Source organism: Tribolium madens, unplaced genomic scaffold, assembly GCF_015345945.1.
Source record: "Tribolium madens isolate multiple individuals breed KSU strain unplaced genomic scaffold, Tmad_KSU_1.1 Scaffold_20;HRSCAF=117;Tcas5.2_LG4, whole genome shotgun sequence".
In the NCBI taxonomy this organism is placed as follows: Eukaryota; Metazoa; Arthropoda; class Insecta; order Coleoptera; family Tenebrionidae; genus Tribolium; species Tribolium madens.
This window is the reverse complement of record NW_025400985.1, coordinates 1,442,212-1,452,834: the sequence shown is the minus strand read 5'-3', so window position 1 is coordinate 1,452,834 and position 10,623 is coordinate 1,442,212. Positions and strand designations below refer to the sequence as shown.

Below are 10,623 nucleotides of genomic sequence, written 5' to 3'. Positions count from 1 at the left end.
TCTAAATTGATGTATTGTAAATAAATCTTGCATTGATAACTTTTTTTTAATCAAACTACAGTAAATATTTTAAATTTTGCGCAGCCGGTAAGAAAGGGATTTGTAAATGAAAATAATTTTTTTTTATTAGAATTGGAAGATTTTCTTATTTAAACTTGCATTATGGCATTAAACTTCAATTAGTTTAAATTATTACGCAGTATCGTAATCATTTGTCAAAACTTTTTTATTACAGTGCGGTGAAACCTAGAAATACTCGTCTTGGACGAGTCCACTTTATAAAAAAAAAACAGTTTTTAGAAGCAATGGCCTGTAGATTTGCTTTATTATTTGAGAAAGAACTAAAAAAGAACACCATTTGAAAACTGTTATATTTAAACTGCAATTTTTTACGGTTATAACACAAATAATTGTTGCATGTAGAGGTTGGAAGCACTTATTTGTTTAAAAACAATTATTTTGTTAAGCCCCGCCCAGAAGTGTACTTTTAGTGTTTACCTTGCTTTACGTAATAACAATTTTAAATTTTAATCTGCCGGTAAAGAAGAAATTTCTAAATAAAAACTGCTTTATTTTTTATTTTTTTGTAATCATCTGTCAATATAAATGTCACATTCTGCTGGAATTCAAATATTTTCATTGCTTGTATTAAAATTGTGGACTAATTTCGTATTTAAAATTAATTGTGTCCAATTAAATTAACATTTTCGAAAGGCCGATAATACAGGAATTGGTAATCACCTGTCAAGTGTCAACGTTTTGACAATGTCATTTTGTGTTTTGTGATAGTAAATAAAATACAAAGTTATTAACATTAACCGTGACAAAAACTGGTCTTCATGATCTAAATTGCGTTTAAAACCACTTATATTTTCAAAAATGGGGTGCTGTTATAGTTTTTTTTGCAAGGATGATGGTTCATCTCAGGTAACAACAATTCCTACCACAACAACAATAACCAAATTTAACCCCTAGCATGGTGACCCGAACGAAAGGACCCATCTCCTTGTGGATCCCGTGTCAAACAACACAAACATACAAAGAGTAAATAGGTAATTAAAATAATTGACTTGGCAGTGTTGCAATTTTCCTGTTCCAGCGAGGACTTACTGTGTCACAACTCGAAATCTGCCCCAAAAAAGACTGACGAACAATCTGCACTGAATAGGATACTACAAGAAACGGCAACGTCGGTCCCTCATCAAAAAAAAATAAAATTTTCACTTTTTTTTGCAGGAATGTCATAGATGTGGCCGCTTTAGACTCACACAACTTGCAACAACACGAGTATCTCGATAGAATGAAACAATATAATATTAAAGTGCAACAAGTTTGTGCAAGCAAAAAGAACAAATTAACAAATAGGCTTAAAACTTGCATCCTGGAGGACATCCCCTGGACGGAGAAAATCCTGCAATCTGAACCAATCAGTGCAGACGACAGGATTTTGGTAACTCGATTTTTTCTTTTTTTTAATTTACGAAAATAGTATACAACATCAAGTGTGGTACATTCCCACCGTGCATGTAATCTACTATTGATTATTTCATTTTTGCAGATAACTGAAGCTCTTGAGAAAGCAGCCATTGCGATTAATGATATTAAAGTCGAGCATAAGGAAGATTTAGTTGTGCCTTTCCGTATCCCATGTTGAATAATTATTGTGAAACTTGTGACTTGTCTTATTTTTGTGTCAGACATATCATTTTGCTTATTTGGAGTCACAGTTTCTGAGATATGATCAAACCCTTACTATATTTGTATATTAATTTAGTGTTACAATTACAAATAAATTTATATTGACTTGAGTGTTTTATTTTTTATTAAATCCTGTCTCAAACAAGACCAAGAATTACGAAATTGATCGAAATTTTCCTATTTTCGTCGTTTTTGAGTGAGAAATGCACATATGTTATAACTTCGTCAAACAAATCATTTTAAAATTGTCACTATTTTAGCCTCTTTCAGGGATTTAGTTTTTTTTTGAGTGAAACCCATTTCAAGGGAGACGAATCATCGCCAAGTTTGATTGAAAGCGACATTATTTTGGTTTGTTTCGAGTAATTTATTAAAAAAAATTCTCTTATTTCATGTAATTTTGTTAAAACAATTCAAAAAATTACCAAATTATTTTAAAATTGACGCTATTTTGAGAGGTTTAGCTTGTTTTTGAGCAAGGAACTCATTTATTTCGTTCAAACAAGGCGAAAAATCACCAAAATAATCGAAATTTGCCCTTTTTTGTTGTTTTTGAGGGAGAAACTAACATATTATAATTTCGTCAAAGCAAGGCAAAAAAATAACCAAATTATTCTAAAATTGTCGCTTTCGAGGGATTTTGTTTTTTTTTTGAGTGTGAAACTCATTTATTTCGAGAAGTTTCACCCAAATAAGACGAAAGATCACCAAATTTTATCGAAAGGGGAATTATTTTGGTCTGTTTCGAGGTATTTACCCTATTTTTGAGTAACAAACTCTCTTATTTCATGTAATTTTGTCGAAACAATTCAAAAAATGACCAAATTATTTTAAAATTGACGCTACTTTGAGGGGTTTAGCTTGTTTTTAAACGAGGAACTCATTTATTTCGTGAGATTTTGTCTAAAAACGAGGCTACAATCATAAAATTTGATTGAAATTGGTGTTATTTTTGTCGTTTTTGAGTAAAAAACTCTCTTTTTGTCTTGTAATTTCATCAAAACTAGTCAAAAATAATCAAATTGTTTAAAAAAATTAATGCTATTTTGGCCTGTTTCGAGGGAATTAGCTTTTTTGTGAGATTTTGTCCAAACAACACAAAAAATTACCAAATCTGATAGAAATTTGCCTCATTTTTGTCTTTTTCTAACGATTTACTACAAAAATGGTCACATTTGATTTATTATTTCGTAAAGTTTTGTCAAAACAGGCTTTAAAATAGCTAAATTGGATGAAAATTGATGCTATTTTGGCCTGTTTCGAGAGATTTAGCTTGTTTTTGAGCGAGAAACTCATTTTTTGTGAGATTACTTACTTACATTTCTCGTGAGATTACTTTTGTGAGTTACTTTGATCTGTTTTGAGCAATTTACTTCGTTTTTGAGTAAAAAAAACTTTATATTTCATAAAATCTTGTCAAAACAATTCGAAAAATTATAAATTATTATAAAATTGATACTTTTTTGAGGGATTTGACTTGTTTTTGCACGAGAAACTCTTTTCTTCGTGAGATTTTGTCCAAACAAAACCAAAAATCACCAAACTGATCGAAATTGGCCTTATTTTTGTTTTTGAGTGAAAAACTCAAACAAAAAAACACCATTTTTTTCAAAATTGGCGTTATTTTGTCCTGTTTCGAGGGACTTAGCATTTTTTTGAGCGAGAAACTCATTTATTTTGTGAGATTTCGTCCAAACAAGATGAAAATTGACCAAATTTTTTTGAAATTAAATTCAATTTTGTCTGTTTCGAGGAATTTACTTCGTTTCTGAGTAAAAAAAACTCTCTTATTTCATGCAATTTTGTCAAAATTATTCGAAAAATTACGAAATTAATTTAAAATTGATGCCATTTTGAGGGATTTAGTTGGTTTTTAAGCGAGAAAGAGTTTCTCGTGAAATTCTGTTCAAAACCACCAAATTTTTGTCGTTTTTGAGTGAGAAACTCACATATTCTTTTAATTTCGTCAAAACAAGTCAAAAAATAACCAAATTATTTTAAAATTGTTACTATTTTAGCATGCCGTTTTGAAGATCTGTTTTTTTTTGGTTAGGAACTCATTTATTTCAAGAAATTTTACCTAAGTAAGACGAAAAATCACCAAATATTACCGAAAGCGGCATTATTTTAGTTAGTTTCGAGTAATTTACACCATTTTTGAGTAAAAAAACTATGTTATTTCATGTAATTTTGTCAAAATAATTCGAAAAATTACTAAATTATTTTAAAACGCTATTTTGAGGGGTTTAGCTTGTTTTTGTGCGAGAAACTCATTTATTCTGTGAGATTTCACTCAAGCATGACAAAAAATTACCAAATTTTATCGAAATTAGGGTCATTGTGATCTGTTTTGAACAATTTACCCGTTTTTGAGTAAAAAAACTCTCTTATTTGATGAAATTTCGTCAAAACATTTCGAAATATGACCTAATTGTTATAAAATTGACGTTTTTTGGGGGGATTTGACTTGTTTTTGGACTAAAAACTTTTTTTCGTGAGATTTTGTCCAAACAAGACGAAAAATGATCAAATTTGTTCGAAATTGACCTTATTTTTGGCGTTTTTCAGTGAGAAACTATCTGATTTGCTTGTAATTTCCTCAAACGATATTAAAATTATTTTAAAATTGATCCCATTTTAAGGGATTTAGCTTGTTTTTAAGCGAGAAACTATTTTTTTCGTCAAATTGTGTTCAAACAAGAGGAATTTTCTGTCGTTTTTGAGTGAGAAACTCACATATTCTCATAATTTCATCAAAACAAGTCAAAAAATAACCAAATTATCTTAAAATTGTTACTATTTGTATGTCGTTTTGAAGATCTGTTTTTTTGAGTGAGAAACCCATTTATTTCAAGAAATTTGACCCAAATAAGACGAAAAATCACCAAATTTTACCGAAAACGGAATTATTTTGGTTAGTTTCGAGCAATTTACTCCATTTTTGAGTAAAAAATATTCTTATTTCATGTAATTTTGTCAAAACTCACGTATTTCAACACGAAAAATTACCAAATCTGATCGAAATTTGCCTCATTTTTTCTGTTTCGAACGATGTACTATATTTTTGTGTGAGAAAATCTCTTATTTATTGGGATTTCATCAAAATAAGTCAAAAAATGGCCAAATTTTATCATTATTTCGCAAAGTCTTGTCAAAGCCGGCTTTAAAATAGCCAAATTGGATAAAAATTGATAATATTTTGGCCTGTTTCAAGAGATTTAGCTTGTTTTTGTGCGAAAACTCATTTATTTAATGAGATTACGTTTAACTAAAACGAAAAATCACAAAATTTTACTTACCTTACTTACATTCATTTACCCAGTTTTTGAGTAAAAAATAATTTCGTTAAAACTATTTGAAAATGACCAAATTATTTTAAAATTGATGCTATTTTGAGGGATTTAGTTTGTTTTTGAGGGCGAAACTCATTTATTTGGCGAGATTTCCTCCAAACAAGGCAAAAAATTATAAAATTTCGTCGAAATTGGCGTTATTTTTGTGTGAGAAACTTTCACCTAAAAAGTTTTAATTTAAATTTAAAAAATTTCCACCTAATTGAACTAAATATTGAACTTGCCTAATTTGTATAACCGCAACTGCTGGCACAAATTTTGTCCATATTAAATTAAATCTCTAAATCCAAATCCCCAAACAACAAAAAAACACCAATTTTCTTCAAAATTGGCCTTAATTTTGTGAGATTTCGTCCAAACAAGACGAAAAATTGACAAATTTTATCGAAATTAAAGTCATTTTAGTCTGTTTCGGGGAATTTATTCCGTTTTTGAGTAAAAAAACTCTCTTATTTTATGTAATTTTGTCAAAATAATTCAAAAAAATACCAAATTATTTTAAAATTGATGCTATTTGAGGGATTTAGTTGATTTTTAAGCGAGAAAGAGTTTCTCGTAGAATTGTGTTCAAAACCACCGAATTTTTGTCGTTTTTGAGTGAGAAACTCACATATTCTTATAATTTCGTCAAAACAAGTCAAAAAATAACCAAATTATTTTAAAATTGTTACTATTTTAGCATGTCGTTTTGAAGATCTTGTTTTTTTGAGTGAGAAACCCATTTATTTCAAAAAATTTCACCCAAATAAGACGAAAAATCACCAAATTTTATCGAAAACGGCATTATTTTAGTTAGTTTCGAGCAATTTACTCTATTTTTGAGAAAAAAAAAACTCTTTTATTTGATGAAATTTCGTCAAAACAATTCGAAATATGATAAAATTGATGCTTTTTTGGGGGTTTTGACTTGTTTTTCAACGAAAAACTCTTTTTTTCGTGAGATTTTGTCCAAACAAGACGAAAAATGACCAACCAAATTTGTTCGAAATTGACCTTATTTTTGGCGTTTTTCAGTGCGAAAGTATCTGATTTGCTTGTAATTTCCTCAAAAGATATCAAAATTATTTTAAAATTGCCGCTATTTTAGCCTGTTTTTCTGAGTGAGAGAGATTTCACCAAAACACCACATTTTATCGAAATTGAAGTCTTTTGGTCTATTTCGAGCTATTTACCCCGTTGTTTTTTTTCCATTAAAAAATGCTCTTATTTCATGTAATTTCGTCAAAACAATTCGAAAAAATGACCAAATTATTTTAAAATTGACGCTATTTTAAAGGGTTTAGTCTGCTTTTGAGCGAGAAACTCATTTATTTAGTGAGATTACTTTTAACTAAAAAACTTTCTTTATTTTGTTAAAACTATTTGAAAATGACCAAATTATTTTAATATTGACGTTATTGTAAGGGATTTAACTTTTTTTTCGCAAGATTTCGTTAAAAAAAGACGAAAAACCGCCACATTTGAACGAAATTGCTGTTATTTTAATATTTCGAGCGATTTACTCAGTTTTTGTGTGAGAATTACTTCTATTTTGACCACCAAATTCAAAATTAGACTAGAATTAATTGTATATTAATTTAGTGTTACAATTACAAATAAATTTAAATTGACTTGAGTGTTATATTTTTTACTAAATCCTGATGATGCTCAAGTGGGGCGCTAGGTACGTGAAAGAAATACAGCATGAAGCCTGCTGCTAACAGCAGATGGCAGCCCCCTATCCCAATCATGAGAAAAATCTTATGTCTCGAAAGTCTCAAAGCTGGGAGCAAAGTGAACAACAAAACAGCCCCTGAGACCACCGCAGCGACTAAAACAAGCCCCCATTGCAACAAATTGATCTGAATTGACCACAAAATCGACGCTGGGATGTAGATAAACAACGAATAACCGTAAATACAAATCAGTTCGAGGGCACTTGGAGTGGTCCCCGTTTCCAAGCCCTCCAAATCGCTCACATCCGAACTCCACTTCAACAAGCCCCACAATGCGAAGGGAATTAACAAGACGTAAATGTAAATCGCCGTGGCGGCGTATGAAACTAACTGAAAGTTGTATTTCCAATGGTATTGGCTGTTTGTGTGTTGGAGATAATTGGCGATATTTCCACTAATTGCAATGGTAAAAATGAGAGTTACGGAAATCCAGAAGGGGCCGTACAAGTCGGGTTTGTCACGAAGGTGGTGCTTCAGCGAAGTGTCCCGTTTCGGGGTTATGGAGGCTATTATTCGGTCCAGGACGTCTCGTGTCTCCACATCGAAAAACTGCTGGTAGTACTCAAGGGTCCAAAACGATTTTTGGGCACCTGAAAACGCACCATTAGGACGCTCAAACTGTCGCGAAACTACTCACTTGGCTCGTCCAAGGGGGCTCCAGACTCATTCTCCTGGGAATTGTTAAAATCTTGATTTATGGGCAATTGGGCCGTGTTTTGAGGGTTGGGGGAGTGCACTGAGGGGTAATCGTGAAACGATAAGAGTTCGTCAGTCGGGACTTCTTGCATTTTTGCCATTTTTTGATTATTTTTGACGTGTTGACATTTTTGACGTGTGATGGTGGGAGTAGTGTCGCCAACCCGACAAGACGAAATTCACCAACAAAAAAATTTGGACCGGGCTTGAAAATCTCAAAAACTGGTTACAATAAAATTAAGTATAAAAAGAATTTTGCAAAATATTTGGTACTCACGTGTGTTTTTCTTAAGCTACCACTGGTACAAAATGAAAGTCACTAGCAAATTTGAAAATTTTGTGATAAAAGTGTTTAGAATAGAATTAACCATACTTTTTTGAGGACATGTTTACGTATAGAAACGATTTTGTAAAAAAATTGATACAATAAGGATATTACAATTTATTTGCTGATGGGGGTAGTGTGAATCAAGAATACGACATGACCTCCGTGTTTTGACATTTGACAGCTTTTGTTTGGTACTAAAGTCAAAAATTAAAGCATTACGATTTTTACAATGCTTTAATTACGATTATTATGATGATATAGAGTGTATAAATATTAGGTTCCTCATTAAAAATAGCTTGCTTACAATTTAGACGTACGTCAATAGTTCTACGTTACTTTAATCGCATTTGCTAAAGTGAGATAAATAGCGTGACTGACTTATGCAAATACGTAGCGAGAGAGCAACAATGCTGTTTACAAAAGTTAAAAAGAGATAACTATCTTGTACGTCTTTCCATTATTAATCTTTAATTACTTTGTGCTAGCAATAGTACAAAATAAAAATCACTAGCAAATATTAAAATTTTGCCCTCACACTTGCAAAATGAAAAATGAATTTGGATAAAATTAGATTTACATTTTAAGGCACGCATGGAAATAATTATTTTGCAAAAAAACCGATAATTAAAGTTATTAATTAGGTTTGTGTTCCTTGAGCTACCAATGGTACAGAACAAAAGTCACCAGCAAATTTCAAAATTCCGCTGTCATTCTTGTAAAAGTAAAAAATGGGTTCGGACAAGATTAAATACACTTTTTTGTCGACGTACATGAAGGATTTCGTGAAAAAACCGCTAAACCAGTACTTTGCCCTTGTGTTTTTCCCTTTTCTTACAATTTTGTTCAAGTCGACGGGCAAAGGCACAAAAACAGGAGTTTGAGGACCCCATCAGTGAGGGTTTTAGGCAGTTTTTGGTCCTAGATGAAACAGATTTGACACCACCGAATGAAAATGGGGACAAATACTTGGAAAAAGTTTGTATACAAAGTCTGGATCATTACATTAACGGTTTTTTTAGTTTAAAGAAAAATACAAAGGGATTGCAAAAACGCATTTTCAAGAACCGTTAGATAAAGATGCCATAATGAAGAATAAAATGACTAGAGGGGCGGTCACTGAATACCAGACGAGTTTTTGTGATATTGAAAAAGATATTGAATTTAATTTGGATAAACGAAGGAGGAAATTCACTTTACCAGATGATGCTGAAATACCGTTAACGACTTATGGGATTTATTTCAGGGATCAGACGAAGGCTTTAAGACCACCCCTTATTATCATACCCCCCAACACCCTACACACGCATGGTATTTATTTGATTTGTCAACAAGAAATTACCACTTTTAGGAAAATTACGTTTTTCATGTTGTTTGTAACTAGAATTTTTGCCCTTTGTTGTTGACGGTTGACGTTTTCTGTCAGATTGACAGTTGACTTAACCTAAATTTTGACACTAGTTACTTTGTCACCAACCTAACCAAATTTATGGCAACCTATTCACGAATATCCCTAAATCCTAGGCAATAATTTCAGGACAAAAATCACGAAAATTTTATCTTTTTAGGAAACCTCGCTTGTAGCCATTACATCAGCGAATACACCGACCACATTGGCACCTTTGGGGAGTTTATCTTGGAAAAAAGCATCCAAAAACCTCAAACTTAATCAATCATTCATGTTTGTCAAAAACTTGTGTCAAAATTTCAGTTTAATAAAAATTTTTGTTCAAAATTCGCAATGGTTCTCGATCAGTTTCAGACCACTTACAGAAAAGACTACATTTGGCCTTATGTGCGAACATATGGACTTAAGTAATGTCATTTTTTTTTTGAAAAAAATTATAATTTGGGTTTCAGGATAACCCCGGTTTTGCCCGAAGCTGGGGACCACCTCTCGTGTGAGTGCCACTGTCCCAAAATCGAGAAAACTAAACAAGTGGGGCTTGAGCAATCCGAAGCTGCATGGAGTCGTTTGGGGCCCATGGGCCCCCTTCTCGACCCTAAAGTCTACCCTGTGAAAGTTGGGGCGAGTCCTGAGTCACAAGTCAGCCGGTTTAGCCAACCTAATGTTTATTTGCAAAAACTGAAAGAGAAATTCCCCTATATTTATGAGTGTTTGAGGAATGCGCCCCCTGATGATTTGATTTCGAGGATCAATCGGGACCGACTCAGAACCACGTACCAAGTCGATTATTGCAAATTACGTAATTATTTTTTCAGGGGGGCGTTAACTTGAAAAAAATTTCAATAATCCCAAAAAAATTCTAATAATTCCGGAAATCCATCGTAATTCCGATAATTTTAAAAAATTTAACGTAATTTTGTAAAGAATTAATTCTAAAAACTCTAAAAAATTTCATCGAAATTCTAGCAATTGTAATAATCCATCGTACCTTCATTGTTTTAGATTAATTCTTGTAATTCCAAATTAATTCCAACTTAATTTTTTTAATTCCAAAATAATTTCTGTAATTTTACATTCATTCCGATAATTAGGTATAAGAACTTCAACGGAATTTTGAAAAGAAATTATTTTTTATAGGTAGGTAACTCCAAAAAGTATTCCAGTAATTCCAAAAAATTCTAATTCTAACAAAATTTTAGTAATTACAATAATTCATCGTAATTCCTGTAATTCCAAATTAATTCTTGTAATTCCAACTTAATTTCAGTTTCATTTGCGTAATTCCACTAGTTCTAAGAAACTACGTAATTTTGAACAAAAAAATAAAAATTAGTAATTCTAAAAAAAACAGTAATCAAAAAATTTTATTGATTTACAAACAATTTCAGTTATTTTATTGTATTTAGATTAATTCCTATAATTCCAAAT

At 31.5% G+C, this 10,623-nt stretch overlaps 4 protein-coding genes across 4 annotated transcripts in view; 3 read left to right on the top strand and 1 right to left on the bottom strand.

Annotated features, from left to right (window-relative positions):
• Positions 1 to 725: 725 nt before the first annotated feature.
• Positions 726 to 1,808, top strand: LOC123005553 (ragulator complex protein LAMTOR1). Its single transcript, XM_044399351.1, has 5 exons — positions 726 to 927; positions 976 to 1,052; positions 1,100 to 1,189; positions 1,237 to 1,450; positions 1,559 to 1,808. The coding sequence occupies exons 1-5, from the start codon at positions 880 to 882 to the stop codon at positions 1,652 to 1,654; spliced, it is 525 nt and encodes a 174-aa protein (XP_044255286.1). The 5' UTR covers positions 726 to 879; the 3' UTR covers positions 1,655 to 1,808.
• A 4,799-nt stretch (positions 1,809 to 6,607) lies between these two features.
• Positions 6,608 to 7,867, bottom strand: LOC123005552 (protein YIPF1). Its single transcript, XM_044399350.1, has 3 exons — positions 7,740 to 7,867; positions 7,404 to 7,684; positions 6,608 to 7,356 (listed from the first exon to the last, which is right to left on the bottom strand). Exons 2-3 carry the CDS (start codon positions 7,561 to 7,563, stop codon positions 6,653 to 6,655), a joined length of 864 nt encoding a protein of 287 aa, XP_044255285.1. The 5' UTR covers positions 7,564 to 7,684; positions 7,740 to 7,867; the 3' UTR covers positions 6,608 to 6,652.
• A 596-nt stretch (positions 7,868 to 8,463) lies between these two features.
• Positions 8,464 to 9,522, top strand: LOC123005432. The gene is made up of 4 exons (XM_044399178.1): positions 8,464 to 8,592; positions 8,639 to 8,765; positions 8,810 to 9,098; positions 9,356 to 9,522. The coding sequence occupies exons 1-4, from the start codon at positions 8,519 to 8,521 to the stop codon at positions 9,454 to 9,456; spliced, it is 591 nt and encodes a 196-aa protein (XP_044255113.1). The 5' UTR covers positions 8,464 to 8,518; the 3' UTR covers positions 9,457 to 9,522.
• The window catches only part of LOC123005431, a 3,299-nt gene continuing 2,144 nt past the window's right edge, over positions 9,469 to 10,623 (top strand). Inside the window, exons 1-2 of the mRNA XM_044399177.1 lie at positions 9,469 to 9,602; positions 9,648 to 9,994. Coding sequence (XP_044255112.1) covers positions 9,529 to 9,602; positions 9,648 to 9,994 — 421 coding nt within the window. The 5' untranslated portion in view covers positions 9,469 to 9,528. The remainder of the gene's footprint in view (positions 9,603 to 9,647; positions 9,995 to 10,623) is intronic.

Excerpts from the sequence above, each read along its gene's own strand:
- LOC123005553 (XM_044399351.1), top strand. The coding sequence starts at position 880 with ATGGGGTGCTGTTATAGTTTTTTTTGCAAGGATGATGGTTCATCTCAG. Across the intron at positions 1,190-1,236 it reads ATACTACAAGAAACGGCAAC|GAATGTCATAGATGTGGCCG; the intron begins GTCGGTCCCTCA and ends TTTTTTTTGCAG. Across the intron at positions 1,451-1,558 it reads GTGCAGACGACAGGATTTTG|ATAACTGAAGCTCTTGAGAA; the intron begins GTAACTCGATTT and ends TCATTTTTGCAG.
- LOC123005552 (XM_044399350.1), bottom strand. The coding sequence starts at position 7,563 with ATGGCAAAAATGCAAGAAGTCCCGACTGACGAACTCTTATCGTTTCAC. Across the intron at positions 7,357-7,403 it reads AGCCCCCTTGGACGAGCCAA|GTGCCCAAAAATCGTTTTGG; the intron begins GTGAGTAGTTTC and ends GTGCGTTTTCAG.
- LOC123005432 (XM_044399178.1), top strand. The coding sequence starts at position 8,519 with ATGGGTTCGGACAAGATTAAATACACTTTTTTGTCGACGTACATGAAG. Across the intron at positions 8,593-8,638 it reads GTGAAAAAACCGCTAAACCA|TCGACGGGCAAAGGCACAAA; the intron begins GTACTTTGCCCT and ends ATTTTGTTCAAG. Across the intron at positions 9,099-9,355 it reads CAACACCCTACACACGCATG|GAAACCTCGCTTGTAGCCAT; the intron begins GTATTTATTTGA and ends TTATCTTTTTAG.